The 20274-nt window shown below is 49.6% G+C and overlaps 1 protein-coding gene and 1 long non-coding RNA gene across 6 annotated transcripts in view; one reads left to right on the top strand and one right to left on the bottom strand.

Annotated features, from left to right (window-relative positions):
- Positions 1 to 2476: 2476 nt before the first annotated feature.
- Positions 2477 to 8537, bottom strand: Pnpo (pyridoxamine 5'-phosphate oxidase). 2 transcript variants are annotated; one of them, XM_052196580.1, is made up of 7 exons: positions 8243 to 8537; positions 6925 to 7049; positions 5672 to 5771; positions 4776 to 4829; positions 4455 to 4547; positions 3827 to 3897; positions 2477 to 3655 (listed from the first exon to the last, which is right to left on the bottom strand). In XM_052196580.1, exons 1-7 carry the CDS (start codon positions 8378 to 8380, stop codon positions 3487 to 3489), a joined length of 750 nt encoding a protein of 249 aa, XP_052052540.1. In that variant the 5' UTR covers positions 8381 to 8537; the 3' UTR covers positions 2477 to 3486. The 2 variants fall into 2 exon arrangements, with proteins under 2 accessions (XP_052052540.1, XP_052052539.1); XM_052196579.1 differs by having other exon boundaries at positions 4419 to 4547; positions 8243 to 8536.
- A 126-nt stretch (positions 8538 to 8663) lies between these two features.
- The window catches only part of LOC127693588 (uncharacterized), a 28064-nt gene continuing 16453 nt past the window's right edge, over positions 8664 to 20274 (top strand). For 2 of the 4 annotated variants that reach the window (XR_007979720.1, XR_007979718.1), the window contains exons 1-3: positions 8739 to 8914; positions 9353 to 9591; positions 19452 to 19599. This is a non-coding gene — a long non-coding RNA (uncharacterized LOC127693588). The other 2 variants (XR_007979719.1, XR_007979721.1) reach the window with 2 other exon arrangements.

The following is a 20274-nucleotide window of genomic DNA, read 5'->3' as shown; positions in this document are numbered from 1 at the left end:
TTCAAGGAGTAAACTTCCTGGAACTTTGATCCCAACAGTTGAGGGGCAAAGGACATGGGCACTCCCTGGGGTGCTACTGAAGGCCGGACTAGAAATCCTTCTGAGCTCTTACCTTGACTACCACTTACATACCCCCAAAAGAGAGGCCTCACTGGGTGGGCCACCCCAGGGTCCAAACTGGAGGAGTGGATGGGTTCCCCCCACTCCTTCCCCAATAGTATTTAAGATAGATGGGCTCCAGGAGTGAACCCTGGAGCCTTGAATTTTGCTGGAAAATTAGGTTTTACTTAGGAATAAACAAGGCTGCAGAAACCACAGTCTTATTTCCACTTTTAACCTCACATGTATGCAGATAGGTGTTCCCACATGTAAAGTGGACCTTTGGGCCCTTCAAACTTCAGGAAGGAGCCCATGAGTGTGACAGATGGTGTAGGGGCTGTGTCAGTAATTTCATCATCAAACAAGGCTTCTTACAGCAAGGGAGAAAGGAAGGAGAAAGATGACCCCTGGACCACAGAGAGGCCAAGCGAGGGGGCTCTAAGAGTGGGGACAGACCTTTGGTAACAGACCCAGAGTCTCCAACATTCTCAGTGGTTTAGTTTGGGACCAAGATTTAAACTCTGGTGTCACCTTGTTGAGCTTGGGAACATTTCAAAGAGAGCCATGTCTCTGAAGTCAGGTATGAGAGCAAATCTCTGTAATCTCAGCTCTTACTGGGGCAGAATTGCAGATTCCAAGGCCAGCCTTGGGTATAGAGCAAGGCTCTATCTTAAGAAACACCCAAAGCTGCTCAGGACTGCAGACCTTTTCTTCCTCCTCCTTTTTTTACAGGATGCCCCCATCTCGACTACTTTAGTTTGAGGACCAGGGTAGAGTTCTCACCCTGTAAAGTTAAATCTCATTCTTGCTTAAGCCATGGGCCTGAGAACTGGAAAGAGAACAAACAAAACAAAAACAACAACAACAACAAAACCAAAAACCCAATCATCCAAATCTTTGGAGCTCGTGTTGGGACCAGGGAAAGAGCAAGGCGGCTACTCTGCGATGTGGTCCAGCAGCCTTCAGGTCAGCTCCTCGGAGTGTGCTGGGACACCCCACCCTAGGGAGCTGTTGCTGAGGAAGTTTATTGCCAAAACAAACATACCTATACAAGGAGACCTTTGTTAGGTGCCTCACCCAGGCCAGGGGAAATCAAGGGACAAGAGAGGCAGACCAGGGGCTGATCAGAAAGCAGACTCAGCACCATGCCTTGATCCCGGCCTTGTCATCCCTTTCTTCTCCCCAGAAATTTCTAGATCTCATTATTCACTTCATAAAGTCTCCCCAAAGGAGCTGAGATGTCCCTCAATCTTAAAACCTTGCTGTTAGCTGCCACATAAACTGCTTAAAGTCTTTCTTGTCCCCCAGTCCCCACCACTGAGGCAGGTACTGCTGACAGTGCCATCTTCTCTTCCCGTCAGCTAGGGTCAGAGACATCAGGCACTTGGCTAATGCGAGAGCTGCTCTGTTTGTATGACCCATGATGCCCTGCCCACCCCAGCACCTTCTATTCTTGAATGTCTCTTGTTGTCTGTTGCTGTGGCGTGGGCAGGAGCAATCAGTTATCTTCTGCAAGAATGGAACTGGGATGAGATGGGAAAATGTTTATGTCTTAGGCCACTGGGAGGTGACAGTCACCAAGGGGAATGTGCAGGCTCTGGAACCAATGGGAGCGACCAACTGGTTAGCCCGGGGGCTGGGTGTCCCCCACTGTGGGTCCCTTTCACAACAGCCCATCCTGAGATTACCTAACCCCAGGTAGGGAATGAAGACAGGTCCTGGGCACAGACTTCCTTTTTTGAGACAGGAGCTCACACTGCAGCCCAGGTTAGCTTGGAACTCACTATGTAGCCCAGGCCTGACCTCAAAGTCACTACCCAATCCTGCCCCCCCAAGTGTTGGGGATACATGTTTGATCCATACCATCTGGCTTCCATCTTTTGCACAGGCTAGACCCACATTCTACTGCTGAACTTCCTTTCATGGACTCCCTGGTCTCTAAGCTTTTTACATGCACCACCACGGTTCCAGAAAGATCTCTACAGGAATCTTCCTTAGAGGCAGTGCATGTTCCCCTAAAATGGAGGCCTGGGTCGATAGAGAGACCCAGGTGCCCCAGGGAGTTCCCAGCAAGGCAGCTGCAGGCTTTCAGGAGCTGCTAGGAGGAGGAACCGAGTGTAAATATGTGCAGGAGATGGGAGAGGCTATGGTTATCAACCACAGTTTCACTGGGAAGCAGCCCAAGCAGAGGAAGGGGGAGCAGAGAGGTTGCCCGATACTGGCCTCCACTGCCCAGTAAAGGCCAACCCTAGCCACTGGGCTCCCCCTGCTGGACCCAAGCAGAAAAATCCTGTAAATCCACTGCCCAACTGTCCTGTCTGCTGTGGTGCCTCACTGGGGCAGACAAGATGAAATCAAGTTAAACATTAATATCACATACGGCTGACAAGTTTTTATTACACACTTGTACAGTAGAACTGACAGCTGAGATCACACTAAAGCCCAGGGGTGGGGCATACACAACCCCCTAACAGTGGTGAGGTACAACACTTTTCAACAGCTTATAGGCATATGCTAATAAAGTCACAGTCCATGGCACATCAGCAGAAGGGGTGAGGTAGGTAAGGGTACCTGGCCGATGGCCACGGGGCCAATCAATGTCTTTCCTGGACCCAGGCTTAAGTGAAGGATCAACACAGGACAAAGTTGCCTTGGGAGGAGCCTTTGTCAGTGACAGAGCGGAAGCACACAGTCACAAAGTCAAAAGAAGACAGGTGCCCAGAGTAACAAGTTCAAGGCCAATCAGAATATATAATGGTTTGTCTGAGTCACAGCAAACATGGCCTGGTCTGGCTGCCTTCCAGGGCCAGGAAGCCTTTTGTATCTCTGCAACCTGATTAATCTATTACTAGAAACAGAGTCAGACCAGCTGCAGCTCCCAGGACGGTCTTCCCCCAAACCCAGGAACAAAGTCAAGGGAATAATTAATTCTTTGCTATTTGTGAATGTCTCCAACACTACTGCACTCCGTTCCAGCTGCTGACTGATTCGAGTTCAGAGAACTTGCAGGGTGAGTGAGTCCCGGAGAGATGTAGGTAGGAAGGATAAGGAAGGAAATGGCAGAGCTTAAAAACAAGAACTAGAGCTGGGCCTCGTGGCACAAGCCGGTAATCTCTGCTCCTCAAGGGACCGAGGTGAGGAACTCAAGGCCAACACTTGCCTGGGATATATACACAGTGAGTTCAGGGCTAGCCTAGGCAATTTAGTCTTAAAATAAAAGGTAAAAAGAAACAAATGCTGGGACTCTAGCTCAGTGGTAAAGGGTTGCCTGGCACGAGCAAGGTTTAAAGCCAACGCCACACGCAGAAGGTAGATCTGTCTTCCATTCCCTCATCCTCTCTCCCCTCTCTTTCCCCTGGTGATTCCCGAACATTCTTGAGTTCAGTGTCAAGGTGCCAGTCTCTCATACACCCAGTCTTCCTCCCCGTGGTGGGTCATGGGTCCCAGAGGGGAGTCTCCTGTTGCCAGGCCTCGACGGAAGACAATACGGTCATGCAGGCGGTTGGTTTGGCCTTGCCAGAACTCCATCACTTGGGGGCACAGGATGTAGCCGCCCCTATGGGAGGAAACAGAGGTGTACTGTGCCCATCTCCCTCTCACCCCACGCTCTCTTGCAGTAAGCTCCTGGGATGCAGCTGGGAGCGTCTCAGAAAAGGATATCTATAATTTCACAGACAGGGCCACAGGGTCCCTTTCTGAATGGCCACCAAGCATAGGTATCACTTACCAGTATTCTGGCTTGGGTACCTCTTGGTCCTGGTAGAGCTGCTCCAGTTCCTCATTTTTCTTTCTTAGGTACTGTTCAAAGAAGAAAACAGAGAAAGATCCAGGGACAGGAAACGGTCCACTTAAGGACTTATTAGATATAGGCTCTGGGGCAGGAGCCAAACTGGGGGTTGGGGACAAAGGTCAGGAAAGTAGACCTGGGCACTGGTCATGAGGAGGGCCAGACAGAGGAGGCCCATTTCCAATCATTCCCTGCCCTTCTCCCCTAAAGACATCATCCTTTTCTGGGGATGACAAGACCCTGGCATCTCCTGGAGATGCCTCTGGGGATGAACTCAGGGCCTGGGTCATCAAGAGGATCACACAGGCCGGGCTGTGGTGGCTCACGCCTGTAATCCCAGCACTTGGGAGGCAGAGGCAGGCGGATTTCTGAGTTCGAGACCAGCCTGGTCTACAGAGTTAGTTCCAGGACAGCCAGGGCTACACAGAGAAACCCTGTCTGGCAAAACCACAAAAACAAAAACAAAAACAAAAACAGAAACAAAAACAAAAACAAAAAAAAAAGAAGAGGACCCCACAGGAACCCTCCTCACCTCCCGACCAGGGATCACAGAACTCTGGCGACTGACCACAGCCCCGATCTGGCTGCTCTTGGGGCGGGAATGGAAGTAGTTCTCAGCCTCCTTCTCCGGTAGCTTCTTCACAGGGCCTTCCACACGAACCTGTTCGTGGATGAACCTGGCTAGGTGATGCTTGGCTCTTTCTACTAGCACAGGCCCAGGTCTCAGTGTTCCATCAGCTGCCGCAGCGCTCCCAGGCCCAACTAGACTCTCCAAAAGCTATGTGAGAGGCAGAGTGGCCACACCCAGGCAGAACGTGATTCCTACACTCAATTTTAGCCCTGCCCACCTAGCCCACTGGAAGGAAGTTGTCATGGGATGGCCACTTACCTGACGGTTCAGGGGCTCCCAGTAGAACACGAGAGAGGCAAAGGGGTTAGAGTCCTAGAAAGAAGAGAAGAGGCATAGGTACCATCGCAACAGGAAATCGACAGTTCCTGCACGCAGGAGGAAGGCGGAGGATGGAGGTGGATACCATCAACAGATGTTACATCTCATTTAAACCCCCAAAGGTGAGCCTCCTGTGACACATCTGAAGACACGCCCCTCAGGGCCCAGTAATGTGCTGAATTTTACACAGCCAGTGGTGAGGCTGGGTTAACTCCAGTGTGAGGCTTGGCCGTTGCACTCATCATAATTGTGGTTTTGAATATTTCTGTTTTTGTTTTTGACACAGGGTCCTACCCTGTAGCCTAGACTGCCTTAAATTTGTGCTAATTCTCCTGCCTCAGCCTCCTGAATACTGGGGAGGCATGAACCACCACACTCAGCTCACTCTTGGAGTTTTCGATGTGACATGCACCTCCACATGGCCTGACCAAAATGCATATGAAATGCCAACTCTTGTGTACCTTAGAACAGGTACAAAACAGATTGAATAAAAATGGCAACCTTTGCTCCACAGAGCTTACGGTGTATCAGAGGAGACAAGGGTCAATCATGTAATCATATAAAAAATGCACAGCTAGAAGCAAATAATGTATGTATGTATATGTGTATATACATATATACATATATATGTACACACACACACACACACAGTGTGTACGGGACTGAGTGGATGAGACCTGAAGGAACGGGTGCTGACTGGGTAGCAGATTTGGAGGTGGGTGTGGTTTATTCATTCACAGTGCGAAGGCCTGGACGCAGGAGGGAGCTTGAGCTTGATGTAAGTCAGGGCCGAGGCTAGCCCTGTCCGCCCTGGGAGGATTTCCCCTGACCCTCACCAGCTCTTTTCCCTTCCGACTCTCGTAGTTAGTGAAGAAGCGGAAGCCATCCTTGCCAAAGCCCTTCAGCAGCAGCATGCGGGCAGAGGGTTTTCCATCTCTAGGGGCACACAGCAGAGCACCAGGTCAGATCCCATTCCAGTGAGCAACCCCTTCAGCCACGCCCCCCTTCTCGGGGCAAATGCCAACCGTGTAAATCACGTAAACAAATGCATAGACATAAACTAGAAAGAAAAAAGGCAGAGTCAAGCTGCGGGGTCCCATGCCATCAAACAGTGCCCTTGGAAACTTGTCCAGGAGGTGTAAGTGTGATTCCACTGTCTGGGGTTTCCTTGTGGATGGAACAGTATTCCCCTAAGGGATGTATGGCACACTGCCCTAACCATCATGTGACTGTTTTTTGGAAGATAGAGGTTTTAGGGAAGCAATTAAGATTAAATGGACTTCATGGGGTGGGACTTTCTCTAATCCAGTAAGACTGGTGTCTTTGTAAGAAGAGAGAGAGAGAGACAAGACAGCATGGGTGCTCTCTCAAAGGTCACATGAGGACACATCAAGGGGGAGGCTATCTTCAGAGGCATCTCCAGACATCACCCCTGACAACCACTTGCTCTTGGACTCCTAGCCTCCAGAAGTGTAAACAGTAAACTCCTGTTGCTGTACTTCGTGATGACACTGATGAAAACCTTGTAATGCTGTCGGAGGTTGGGCCAACAACACCAACACATCGAACCAGTGGATCACACAAAGGGCAATGGTGGACGGCCCTCTGCTCAGAGCTCTGAGTAGCACTGAGAGTCCAAGCCCCTTCCTGATGCCTGGTGCTTTAGTGAGAAAGGACAAAGGGAACTGAATAAGAAGCTGACTTAGAGACTTCTCAAAGTTTATGACTGCTCCCTAAGTCCCACGCTGGCTTTCAAGAGAAGGAACAGGGAGGGCCTCAGGGGCAGTCCCAGCAGATGGAGCTCCAAAAGGGAAGATAGGGTGTGAGCAGATAGGAGCCTGAGGGAGGCCAAGGGTCATGAGTGGATACATCAGGGATCGAGATGTGTAAGGGGCTGCATTTTATCACTAGAGAGTATTCAGTGATCTGGCTTTGGTTTATCAGGTAAGGACTGGTTTACTGGGGCTCAGGGAAGACTGGCTTTAATAGCGGAACTGAAGATATAATAATGTTGCGAGCACTTAATTTAAGTCTTCCTAATCTCCAACCCCATCAGGGACAACCCACACAGGCCCCTGGCTGTGCATACCTGGTGCAGGTAGCCAGGCACATAGCATTGGCCTCTCCTATGTCCGGGCATTGAGCAGCTTCCTCGAACCAGGAAGCAAACTGCTTCATGGGATCCAGAGAGGTCAGATGAGTCTCCTCAAATGCCTAGAAAGAGTTCTGGATGTCAGTTAAGCAACATACAATGTTTGCTATCTGCCTGGTAATGGTTTAGGGGTGCTTTACAAATGTAAATGCATTTAGCTTTCATAATGGCGACCTTGAGAGAAAGAAAACAAAAAAACAATCAAACAAAATATTACCTAGGTAGTAGGTACTATGTCCATTTACAGATGACGAAACAGGCATGAAATGGCCCGATAAGGTCCGGAGTCTCCTAACGAGGAAGGGGTGAACCAGGGCTGGGGGTGCTGAAGTCCCTGTGGGTCACCTCATTCTTTTTCATGAAGTAGGTCTAAGGTTTCATAAAAGCCTACATTTCAGCCAAGCACTCCTGCAAGTGCTCATGTGCAAGCACACTTGGCCACTGTAGCTCTGGAACTCAATTCCAGAACTGACCTCTTGGTCCCTGACCTGAGGAGGGAGAAGACCATGCTGAGGGAGGTTAAAATGAAGAGCTTCCAAGTCAGCCTTGAACTCACTGTGTACTGTGTGTGCAGCAGAAGGATCCTGACCTTTGGCTCCACCATGCCGAGTTCATTTGGTGCTAAGGGTGGAACCCAGAACCCTCGTGCAATGCAAGACAACAGACTCCATCAAACTTATCTACGAGCTCACCTTCTGCTCCTTTATTATTTTATACCACGTTTAGGACTATTTTAAGCACTTTACAAATGCCTAAATACAGACTGGGGAGATAGCCCAGCAGGTAAAGACATTGACCACCAACCCTGATGACCCAAGTTCATTCCTGGTGACCTATGACACGAAAGGAGAAAACCAACTCCTGAAAGTTGTCCCATGACATAACATGTACAATCAATCAATCAATCTCTCTCTCTCTCTCTCTCTCTCTCTCTCTCTCTCTTTCTGTATAAAAATGTAAAAATTAGAAAATCCCCAAACCCACAGCATCCTTGTGAAGTAGGTATTATCAATTTACAGGTGAGTAAACTGAGGCCCAGAGAACATAAATTGCCCTTGGCGATACAGTCAGAAGAGGGCTCGGCTCCAACACAGGTGGGCTCTGAATAATCCGCGTTTCCCCAAGGCCCTCCCCAGTGGTTGTCTCTGAAACCCCCCTTCTCCCATCAGGGTGACCCCTGAGACCACAAGGCGTTCCTCCAACCCTGTGGTTGATCATTTAGGGACACCCTCGTTCCGTGTTCGGGCGGCAGCACCTCTTGGTCCCCGCGGTAGCTCTTGCGCATCGGTCCCAGGTCCATGACAGCACCCCGACAGCACAGGTGACGGAGGTAGCCCGTCCACTTCGCAGGACTCCTAAACGTCACAGTGACGCTCAGCAGCCCGCACGTCATGTAAGCAGTCGGCCACGTGACCCGGCGTCGCCTGGCCCTGGGTTCCTCTGGATTCGGAACCAATTGCTCAGCCTCTGGGTCTAGCCTGGGAAGAAATAATTTACTAGAGCCCCAGACAAGCTAATAAGCCCTAAGTTCTCGGAACCAAGGATCAGCCAATAGCTGTCCAGGACCCGAGCAGGGATCCAGACGCGGAGAGTTCATTGGTTCGAGTTACCTGAAGCGAGACCAATTAGAGCGGGAATGGAGGAACCCAGCAGCCAATGGGCAGCGCCTCCAGGGGCGGGAGCAGAGAGACAAGGAAATGCTGTCACCGCCGTTAACAAGCACGTGGAGGTTTGTTAAAGGTATAGGGACCGCAGCCAAGGCGGGGGCGGGGCGAAGTCTCGGGGCTGGAGAGGAGAGGTCCGCACTAGGTGGCCCGCCTGTGGCTGGCTACTGAAGAAGGACGTAGGGCAGGAATCACCTCCTGGCAGCGGATGTTGGAAGACTGGGCAAGGAAACATGGTTTGGGGGCCAGACTCTGAAGCAAAGGTGATGGGGACACAGAGGGAGAGGCTCAGGGGGAAGACTGTGGCTTGAGAGTAAGGAGAGGTTGAGACTGCCTTGTAATCCACCAGCAGGTGCTGAGGGTTGTGGTGGTGGGCTGATACTCTGGGGACTGGGGAGGCACTCTGGGGTCAGGAGGAGACGCTGAGGTGAGAAGGGAGTCAGCTGAAGGGAAAGAAGAGAGGAAATTGGAATTAGGCTACCCCAGAGCAGAATGGTCTTCCCTTCTAACTTGGAACCATTTCCTAAGGGTTGGGTTGGGTCCAAAGCATCCTATTCCTGGGCAGTGGAGTTAAAACTAGCCGCTGCTCAAACAGATGGAAGGGCTGTCCCTTTCCCAAGCCTCTTTCAATTTGGTTATTTCCTCCTTTTCACGTTTCTTCTTCTTGTTGTTGTTTTTATTTCTTTGTTGTCCCTTTCTAGGTAGCGGGAGGCATAGTTCTTAGTCAATGACAGCAGTAGCCAGCCAAGGATATGAGGAACAGGTGCGTGCCTGCAAACTGACTTCCAGCAGTGGATGAACGTCTGAGAGAGAAGTAGCAGCTTTAATCTGCCTGGGGCAGCCTGTGGTGGAGATGACTCTGTAGCCCTGGTGTCTACCTATCAGTATCTGGAGTGGAAGGCACAAGAGCCGGGTAGACAGGCACCTAGCACTGTGCCAGGTAAGAGACCTTCTTGGCCTGCCTAGGTGTCTGCAGTGGGAACTATCCTGTGTTTACAGCCTGAACCAATGCAATCCGCCACACAGAGACAAGACAAAACTTGCTGGGCAAAGTGCATGCCTGCCATCCCAGCACTTCGTCTAAGGCTAGCCTTGGCTCCGTAGCAAGTGTGAGGCTAGCCTCGATTTGGATTTTTCGGTGCCATCGTCATTTTCTTCCATGAGCATGATGGGAGAGTTGTCTGGTTCTTGCAGCTGACCAAAGTTGTCATCAGCATCCTTTATAAGGTCCATTCTTTTTTATAGTCCTGGGCTAGAGCTTTGCAGGTGCTAAGACATTAAAGACAAGAGCATGAGCTGGATGCAGTGCCAAACACCTGTGGCTCCAGCCCTTGGGAGATCCTAAAGGATCATGAGATTAAGACCAGCTGCACAGGGAGCACTGCCTTAAGGGGGGGGGGGGAATAGCCATGAGGTGTGTATGTACATAGCCTATCCTTTCAATAGATGTTTACTAGAAACTGCCTTTGGGCCAGGCATCGACCCAGGTCTTACAGTACCAAAGTGAAGGCCATAGCATGGTTTCTGGCCACAGTGGCAGGTCTATGAGCCAGAGAGAGTCTCAGGTGTCCCCCCAAAGGGGGACAATCAGTGCAGAAAGACTTCATCGTGGGCACCTGACTGTAGATTGTCTTAAAGATTTATTTTTTTTAAATTTATTTATTTTATGTATATGTGTATACTATCTTCAGACCCACCAGAAGAGGACTTCAGATCCCATTACAGATGGTTGTGAACTACCATGTGGTTGCTGGGAATTGAACTCAGGACCTCTGGAAGAGCAGTCAGTGCTCTTAACCTCTGAGCCATCACTCTGCTAAAATTTCTTTATTTATATGAGTACACTGTAGCTGTCCTCAGACACACCAGAACAGGGTATCAGATCCCTGTTATAGATGGTTGTGAGCCACCACCTGGTTGCTGGAATTGAACTCAGGACCTCTGGAAAAGCAGTCAGTGCTCTTAACCCCTGAGCCATCTCTCCAACCCTTGTAGATTGTCTTAAAGGGTATTTGCCAGATGGGCAGTAGAACAGGTGTTTAGGAAGAGGGAGGCTGGGCAGTAAGGACGGATACATCTGGGACCTTGGGGCCATGAGATGCTGCTGGAGCTGGATGGTGAGACTTTGGGGAGTGAGAGGCAAATGAGATGCTCAAGCAACAACTGGGGCTCCTCACTGAAGACAAGCCCCGCCCACCCCTGAAGGTAGCGAGGGTCCACCTTTTAGACACAGTGTTTCTAATTTTTTATATTGTAACATTGTGTAGCTATTTAGGTTTGCGGTGGGCGTTTCTGGTTGTTTAAGACCTTGGTGGAGGGAGGGGCAGGTGTGGTGGAATGTGCCTGCTAGCCCGCTACCTCAGAGGCTGAGGCTGGAGGATTATGAGTCTGAGGCCAGCCTAAGCAGGAATTTGTCTCTGAAGAAAGGCTTTATTAAGGGCTGGGGGTGTGTGGCCCGGTGGGTGTGGCCCAGTGGGTGTGGCCCAGTGGCCATGTGCTCTCATCCCACGCACCAGGCTCTGGATTCCACCTGCTGCTCCATAGAAACTAAACCAAACCAGATGGGGAAGGAAAAAGAGCTGGATTCCAGCAGCCTCTCTCCTCCTTGGCAACGGTCTAGGGAAGTTGGCTGTTGACTCCTTTCTGTATGTTCCTTGTGTCTGAAAGTTAACAAGTAGACTTGTTGTTGTTGTTTTGCTAAGCAGGCTTTGGTGTCTAAACCACAAAACCTAGCACAAGCCCTACCGTGCATAACCAGAGGCAGGACAAAGCCCTGGAGATGCTTGCTTTCATTGTTTTTGGAACTGGCACTGCATTTTCTTCCTGGTACGGCAGTTGCCATCCTCCACCTTTACAGTAGTGTTCTTTTCCTGAGACAGGCTTAACTCAGTAAGCAGTGCCTTGCAAAATGGCATTTCACAGAGACCTACGCTGCATTCTCAGGATAAAGCAAAGACGTTCAGGGTTCAGGAGCTATGTCTTGACCACTTCTAAAGTTTTTCTTTTTGCCTTTTCTTTCAGTTTTTTTTTTTTTAAGATTTATTTATTTATTTATTATAAGTGGTACACTGTAGCTGTCTTCAGACACTCCAGAAGAGGGCATCAGATCTCATTATGGATGGTTGTGAGCCACCATGTGGTTGCTGGGATTTGAACTCAGGACCTTTGGAAGGGCAGTGTTCTTAACCACTGAGCCACCTCTCCAGCCCCCTTTCTTCTCTTTTCTTTTTTTTCCTTTTTTTCTTTTCTTTCTTTTCTTTTTCTTTCTTCTTTTTTTTTTTTTTTTAACACAGAACCATTTATCACCATGTAGCTCTGCCTTTCTGGAACTTGTTGTGTAGACCAGGCTGAAAATAAACTCACAGACATCCTCCTGCCTCTACCTCCTTAGTACTGAGATTACACTCATGCACCACCATGCCCAGCATAATCATATCTATCTATCTATCTATCTATCTATCTATCTATCTATTTTTGGCTTTTTTGAGACAGGGTTTCTCTGTGCAGTCCTAGCTGTCCTAGAACTTACTTTATAGACCAGACTGGCCTCGAACTCACAGAGATCCACCTGCCTCTGCCTCCAGACTCTGGTGACCCAGTGGGTGACAAGGGAGGGAGGGAGAGGCTAGTGGTCAGAGGCTGCAGGGGCGTGGCTACTGTATAGATATTATACACTGAGGGACGGAAGGGTGGGATCAGCTCTCCGGGACTCACTTTAGGCTGTATGTTTGCTGCTACTGACCAGTTGGAGACGTTTTGGGGAAAGATGAATTCATTAACAGCTGAGGGTTTATGGGACATGCCCAGTTGGGCAGGAAGGCAGAAGCTGGAGTCTGAGGGAAAGGTTTAGGTTAATGATACCAATTCCTATTATGAGCTCCCAAAATGCTGCTTGAAGCCGTAGGGAGGCTGAGGTGCTGTGAGAGGAGCGCCTTGGATCTAGGCAGGGTGCTGAGGAGGCCAAGGGCAGGGGGTAGTGATGCCGGTGTGACGCACCCTCTGGCTTTCCAGGAGGGTGCAGGAGGCTCTGTGCCTGAGGACTGATGGGGGCTGGAACTCTAAACATTCAGAAGTCTCAGCCTTGGTGAATTCAGCTTCAAGTCCCATGGAAGGGTGAAGGTTGGCTTCCTGCCCAGCAGGTGGCTGCTCCCCGCCCCCCTGTAGCTTATGGGGTGGTGCAGCTAGTTTTAGGCCTTGCTTGGGTGGGGCTTGGGAAGGCCAGCCTTTATCAGTGCCTTCCCTGTGGGGCTTCGTGGTGAAGCCCTTCCTGATAGACCTAGATAGCTCCCCAGACTTGGTCTGTAGCACTCATTCAATGCAGCTGGTGTTGTCCATGCGTCTGAGAGGTCTCTGAGGTAGAGTGAAGGAGATTATGTGTCTTGGCTCAGTCTAAAAATCCTAGCTAACAAGCACGCTCAGGAAGGGCTCGTCTGTAGTGGAAAGGTCACATCTGGGTTCCGTGAGAGACCCCACCCGTCTCACGGGAATAAGGCGGAGAGCAAGAGAAGAGGAGCCTGATGTCCTCTGACCTCTGGGTGCAACTGCCACCGTCCTGTGACTGCTACAGCACCTTTAATGATGTCACCCTGACCCCAAAGATTTCAGGCAAGGACTAGAGGGCTAGCTCGGTAGATGAAGGCACCTACCTCTAAACCTACCAACCTGGGTTCAATCCCCAGACCCGGAGCATGGAGGGAGAAAACGCTTCTGCACTTCGTCCTTTAGCTTCCATATGCCCTGGAGCATGTGGACACACACACAGAGACACAAACACACAGACACACACACACACAGACACACAGAGACACAGAGACACACACACACAGAGACACACAGACACACAGAGACAGAGACACAGAGACACACAGACACATACACACACACAGACACATACACACACAGACACACAACACACACAGCGACACAGAGACCCACACACAGAGAGACACACAGACACACACAGAGACACACAGACAGAGACACACAGACACATAGACACACACACAGATACATAGACACACAGACACACACACAGACATACACAGACACAGACACACAGACACAAACAGACACACAGACATACACACAAACACACACAGACACATACACAGACACACACACACAGACATACACCACATACACATATACACATACACTTTGGTCACCTCACACATAGTCTCAGACCTGAGGCAGGATCTCATCTGTGTTTAGATCTCCACAATCTATATTCCATTGACCAAGAGTTTTTGCAAATGACTGCTTCTCGTGCAAAGTAAAAGAAGTGGGAAGAGGGGAGTGGATAAAGGCAGGTAGTGGCTGGCAAGTTCTGGTTGTAGCTAGCAAGCTCTGCCTGAGTCAGAGCCTTTGCCTTATGTCTCTGGACTCTGAGGGGCCTAGTCAGCTAGTTGACTAGTCAGTCACCTCTCCTCCATTGCTGGGTGTTCTGTTCTGATTGTGAAGCTGGTTGGGTTATTTGGGTAGAGAGGTGGAGGCAGATTGAAACGCTGTCTTGCTCTGTAGCCTTGCTGTCCTAGAACTCACTGTATAGACACAGCTAGTCTCAAACTCCCGACAGGCCCCTGACTCAGCCTCCCAAATGTGTGAGAACACAGGCATGACCGTGACACCCGGCCAGAGGTAATGTTTGTTTTGTACTTGGGTTTGAATGTCGGGCCTTGTTCATGTTAGGTTCTCACATTAGGGCTCGATAAGTTGTCAAGACTAACCAGAACTCATTTCATAGCCCAGGCTGGCCTTAAGCCTTCAATCTTCCTGATCTCCAGCCTCTTCAGTAGTTGGGATTCTAGATCTGCACCCCAGGCTTGGCCCTGTCCCTTCTGTAAACTGCCTTGTGGTACAGGGGATGAAAGGAACCCCGTTGCTATGGTAATGGTGCAGCAGGCTGCTCTGGAAGCAGGACAGGAGATATGCTCGACCTTGGGCAAGAGGAATTTTTGTAAGGACAGTGTGCAAAAGCCTCTGCCATTGAGCCTTTTTGCCTGGAGTATTGGAGGATGTGGTTAATCTGGTGGTGTCTGTCTGAGGTCTGCAGGGGGCAGGGGGATGCCTGCTCCTAGCTCATTCCCCCTTCCATCACTTAGCCTAGCCTGTCCTACTGTGACCTTCCTGTGATCAGTTTATAGGTTTGGGGCAATGTCCTGAGGGTCCCCGGATGCTGAAGGATCTGTCTGTCTGTGGAACAATGTATACGATGCCTGATAGACCCTGGAGTGGGCATTGCTGTGAGCGCCTCAAAGATGCTGTTTGAGGGAGGGTGGCTGGAGCCCCTTTGACCCTGAAGCCTTCAAGACTAGGTAGAGGCACAAGAGGTCACCTTGTGCCTGTCCTCAGTTAGCTCTTCCAGGTCCTGGAAATTAGGAAGAGACTAAGGTTGTTTTTCTCTGTTTCATGGTGCTAGGAGTGAACCCACGCTTTTTAGGCAAACACTCTACCAACTGAGCTATATTCCTAGTTCAGGGAGGGGGTCTGTTTATTTTTGTTTGTTTATTTATTTACTTATTTATTTATTTTCTTTGAGGCAATGTTTCTTTGTGTAATCTTGGTTATCCTGGAACTCACTTTGTAGACCAGGCTAGCCTGGAACTCACAGAGATGCACTTGACTCTGCCTCCCGAGTGCTGGGATTAAAAGTGTGCACCACCACTACTAAGTTATTTATTTATTTTAGAGATTTAGACAAGGTCTCACGCAGCCTAGCCTAGTCTTGAATTCTTTGCCAGCCAGGCAGTGGTGGCGCACGCCTGTAATCCCAGCACTCTGGGAGGCAGAGGCAGGCGGATTTCTGAGTTTGAGGCCAGCCTGGTCTACAGAGTGAGTTCCAGGACAGTCAGGGCTATACAGAGAAACCCTGTCTCAAAAAAAAAACAAATCCAAAAAAACCCAAACAAACAAACAAATAAAAAAGAATTTTTTGTGTAGCTAAGGCTAGCCTTTAATTCCTGGCCTTCGTTCCTCTACTTCCTAAGTTCTAGGATTGCAGGCACGTGGCTTGAAACTGAATTTAGACAGGTTATAGAAAGTGAGGCTTTAGAGGAAGTTGGGATAAGAGTGCAGACCAATGACCAGGGCCCCTTTCCATCGTGTAAGAGGGCGGGAGGGAGGCTGAGGAGAACCTTAGCATGCGCAGTAGAACATGTCAGTAGAGAAGACTGAACACCAGTAGGCAGCCTGGTAACACTGTTCATGGGAGTCAGCAGAGACAAGGGGCTAGAGACCATCACATCACAGCATAGAAAATAAACAAACAAACAGTGTCTGCCTGCTAGAGACCATTCACATTCCATTATAGCAAAATAAATATATAATTAAATAAATTAAATCTGCCGCTTTCTGCCCGAGTCTTGAAAATTTATGTGAGGCTGATTTCAAAGGACATGTTTTAAGATAGCAAAACATCTTGCCCTTGGTTAGAAATATGTGGAAAATGTTCTGTTTGTTGGAAAAAATGGGGGAGGTAAATAAGTTTTAAATTGTGAACAGGGCAGATGCAGAGAACGGAAAAAGCAGCTGTTACATGAACGAGATTAACTGTGTGGCGGTTTGAATGAGAATGCCTCCATCGGCCTCTATGTTTGAATGTTTGGGCCCCAGTTAGTGGAACTGTTTGGGAAGGATTAGGAGGTGTGGCCTTGTTGGAGTGGGCGTGGCCTTGTTGGAGTGGGCGTGGCCTTGTTGGGAGAGTTGTGCTACTGGGGGTGGGATTTAAAAGCCCATTCCAGGCCTAGTGTCCCTCTCCCTCTACCTGTTGTCTGAAGATCAGGATGTAAAAACTCTTGGCTACTACCCCGTGCCATCCCTGTCAGCTTCCTGTGAAGATGATCAAGGACTAACTCTCTAAAAGTATAAGCAAGCCCCAGTCAAATGCTTTCTTTTACATGAGTTGCCTTGATCCTGGTTTCTCTTCCCAGGAATAGAACAGTTACTCTGACAAACTGTTACACTAACTAGAGAGACCTCATTCTGCCATAGGACAGGTGCCCTTAGGGCATAAGCCTGACCACCAAAGGTTCCAAGTTAGGAAACATGCATTTATCTGAAAGGAGAGAAAGCTTGAGTGGAGTGTGCTGCTTGGGAAGGGTTTCCCCAGACCACCAGCACACACAGGCAACCGTGGCTGAAGAGGGCAAGGGATATGGAGCCGTGGGTTTTCTTTTCTTTTTCTTCCTCCTCCTCTTCTTTTCTTCTTCCTTGTCCTCCTCCTCCTCCTCTTATTCCTTTCTCCCCTACAACCCCCAAGACAGGGTTTCTCTGTGTAGCCCTGGCTGTCCTGGAACTTTATCTATAGACTAGGCTAGCCTTGAACCCAGCCCCCAAGTGCTGGGGCTGAAGGTGTGCATGTGCCTGCTGCGGGGCAGGCTTCAGGTTTCCTGTGCTGGGTGATGTCGCGCTTGCTTTGGATTGATCTTTTGGGTGCTTCCTTCACGCCTCCCTTTGGAATGAGAGAGTTTATCTTGAATGTTGGCTCAGTTTATGTCGGTCTCACAGAGCCTCACAGTTAGAGACGCCCTGAGCTTCAATGGAGGCGACATAGACTTTTGATGTTAGATTGTTAAGACTTTGGAAACTTTTAGAGATGGCTTAGATGCATTTTATATTATCAGGGCCAGAGGTAGGATGTTATAAGGTGATGTGTTTTGAGTGTCAAGTTGATAACAGGTGATGGCTAATCTTGGCTAACTTGGCTAAACATAGAGTCAGGCAGAGTTCCTGCCGAGGTACAACTGAAGAAACCATCCTGGACTAGGGTCCTACACTGACTAAAAGGGAGGGAAAGGAAGTCAGCTGAGCAGTGGTGCTTATCTCTTCAGCTTCCTAACTATGAACTCAATGTGACCAGTACCCTACAAACCCAAATGGATCCCTCCCTAAGTTCAGGTCATTTGTTGCAGCGACAATAGTAGCTAATACACAAAGGCAATTAAAAAAAATCATTCTCAAGATAGACAGGGTAGTTTGAAAGGTTTGCTCATTTAAAAAAAAAAAAAAAAAAAAAAGGGTACTGGGGAGATGGTGCCACAGTCAAAAGCCCTGGTTGCTCTTCCACTGAACCAGGGTTTAGTTCCCAGCACCTTCTTGGAACTCCAGTTCCAGGGGGATCCAGTGCCCTCTTCTGGCCGTTGTGGGCACTGCATGCATGTGCTACAGATTGTATATATGCAGACAAAATGCCTTTTTTGTTTGTTTTGTTTTGTTTTGTTTTTCTAGACAAGGTTTCTCTGTATAGTCCTGGCTGTCCTGGAACTTACTCTGTAGACCAGGCTGGCCTCAAACTCAGAAATCCGCCTGCCTCTGCCTCCCAAGTGCTGGGATTAAAGGCATGTGCCAACACCACCCGGCAACACAATGCTTATTTAAAAGCAAAACAAAAAGCTTTATATGGTGACAAATATCTGAGGTAGGAGGATCTTAAGTTCAACTCTATACAGTGAAACTGTCTCAAGCCAAAGCAATGCGTTGCTTGGGTTTGCCTTCAGGAAGTAGGTCTTTCCCAGGAAGGGATCCTGCTCTCAGGGCTAAAGAGCCTCCGAGTTGAGTGTGAGAGGCAAGGACAGGAGCGGGAGCTTTGGGGCAGATGACCTAAGAAAGGGACCAGGCAGAGGAGCCACCAGGAGTTGTAGGGGTCCTGTAAACTTCTGGGTGTGGCTTACACCTAGACTGTCCTCAAGGGCCCCTGCAAGTCTCTGGGAGCCTCTCGCTCAGGGGAAGGGAGGCTCAGCAGCCTGGGCCACTGGAGCTCTTGGATATAGGATGAGGTAAAGCCAAACAAGAGCTCATTTGCCACTGAATCTCTGTGTGTGTGTGTGTGTGTGTGTGTGTGTGTACTTGTGTGCTTGCGCAACTGCAAAAGATCTACAGGCCTGGGGTCAACCTAGATGTTTTTTATTTAGGAGACATCCACCTTGGTTTCTCAGACAGTTTCTTTCTCATTTGGACCTGACTTGCAGATTGGGGTAGGCTAGCTCATTAGTCAGTCCCAGGGATCTGCCTCTCTCGGCCTCCCAGGACTGGAGTAACTAACACACACCTGTCACCAGCCTGGCTTTTGATGTGGGATTGAACTCAGGTTCTCATGCTTACACGGCAAACACTTTACCCACTAAGCCATCGTCCCACGTGGAAGTCTTTCTGCTCTTCGACCTCATCATTGCTAGACGGGACATGTTCTCCTCGTAAAACACAAGGCATCCAGGGGGTAGAGAGATGGTCCAGTGGTTTAGAGCTCTCGCTGTTCTTCCAGAGGACCTGGGTTCAGGGCACAGGCGCACAGCTGTCTGTACCTCCAGCATCAGGGGATCACACACATGTACACGTACATATACACACACACACACACACACCTAAACATAATCTAAAATCGCATCCTGCAAGAGACAGGTAGAATCCCATAGCTAATATAGCTGCTGTTCCCGGAGAAGGGAGCTCCCATAGGCCAGCCTGCTCCTGCCTAGCTGGGGATTGACACCATTTTTGTTTACAAAAGGAGTCAACAGAGAGACCCTGGAGTGAGCCCCGGGGAAGAGTAACCCTTGTGCCTGAGGCAGTGTGGCAGCTGATCAGTGTGTGCACTGCCCAGCAAGGTTTTCCCCTGCTGCCAGGACTACACTGAGGTACAGGCTGGTGTGCTGATAGGCTTCTGGAACTGGGTTGGTCCAGCTGTTGGTCTGAGATTGCCCAAAGGGCTTGAGATTAGGCAGTAAGGGTCACCCTCTGCTGCTGATGAAGTGAAGGAGGGCAGAGAGCCCAGATCCATCTGAGACCCGTGTCCTTTTTATTTTTCAGCTCTGTGGGGGTTGGCTGGTTCTGGGGACAAGCTGTTGGCAGTGCAGGTGGCTGGTGTCAAGGATGGAGTGTGAGGCCTCGCGACAGGATGGCCGGCAGTGCAGAAGCCTTCAGCGCTCAGCAGAGCTGCGGTCCTGGCTGCTCTGAGGTAAGTAGAAAGTGTCGCATTTCCTACATGTCTGAGGCAGACTGGCTTCTTCCTACAGCCTGGCTGCTGCTTTTCAGGCCTCCAAAGCCTACATACTGACTCAAGTTTTAAATCTGAATAAATCACAATCCCTGACTTCTCTGTAGTTCTGCCAAAATGAAAAGGTCCCTCACTCAATTTCCGCTCTGCACCCTCTCTGACCCTGAGGAAGCCGCTTGGTCCAAGACCTCCCATCCTGTGTGAACAGTGTTTTCTGCAAACCCAACCTTGTGGGCCAAGGCTCTTGACTCCCCTAGCTTCTAACAGATGGTGAGGCAAGTGCCTTCCTCGGAGCTGGGCTGGGAGATACAGTAGTCGACCAGCTCAGGAAGTCCTTCCAGGACTTGCCTCTGTGGCTGAAGAAAGGGTGGGAGAGAAAGGCAGAGACCACACTAGTCTCTGGGCTCTGGAGGTCCCCAGGTGCTCCGAGAGCTCATTTTTAGGACCAGGACCAGGAGGGTAAATTGAGTCCACAGCTCCCGTCTCAGGAGTCCTTCTGTAAGACCTCTGACATAACAGACAAAGGAAGCCCAACTGCCAAACGCAGACTTTGCCTCGGGCAACTAAATTTATTAGCAAGAAACCTTTTGTCAGCCCAGTACAGACCAACAAAATACATTGTTAATAAAGGATAAC

This window comes from Apodemus sylvaticus, chromosome 10 (genome assembly GCF_947179515.1).
Source record: "Apodemus sylvaticus chromosome 10, mApoSyl1.1, whole genome shotgun sequence".
NCBI classification, from domain to species: domain Eukaryota; kingdom Metazoa; phylum Chordata; class Mammalia; order Rodentia; family Muridae; genus Apodemus; species Apodemus sylvaticus.
The sequence above is the reverse complement of the archived record's forward strand: the minus strand, read 5'-3'. Positions and strand labels throughout refer to the sequence as shown.

Bases quoted from the DNA above. Each gene is read 5' to 3' on its own strand.
- Pnpo (XM_052196579.1), bottom strand. From the start codon at position 8,380: ATGACGTGCGGGCTGCTGAGCGTCACTGTGACGTTTAGGAGTCCTGCG. The intron at 5,772-6,924 runs GTATGCACAGCC...GTGTGCCCCTAG, and splicing joins TGCCTGGCTACCTGCACCAG to AGATGGAAAACCCTCTGCCC. The intron at 4,830-5,671 runs GTGAGGGTCAGG...TCTTCTTTCTAG, and splicing joins GTCGGAAGGGAAAAGAGCTG to GACTCTAACCCCTTTGCCTC.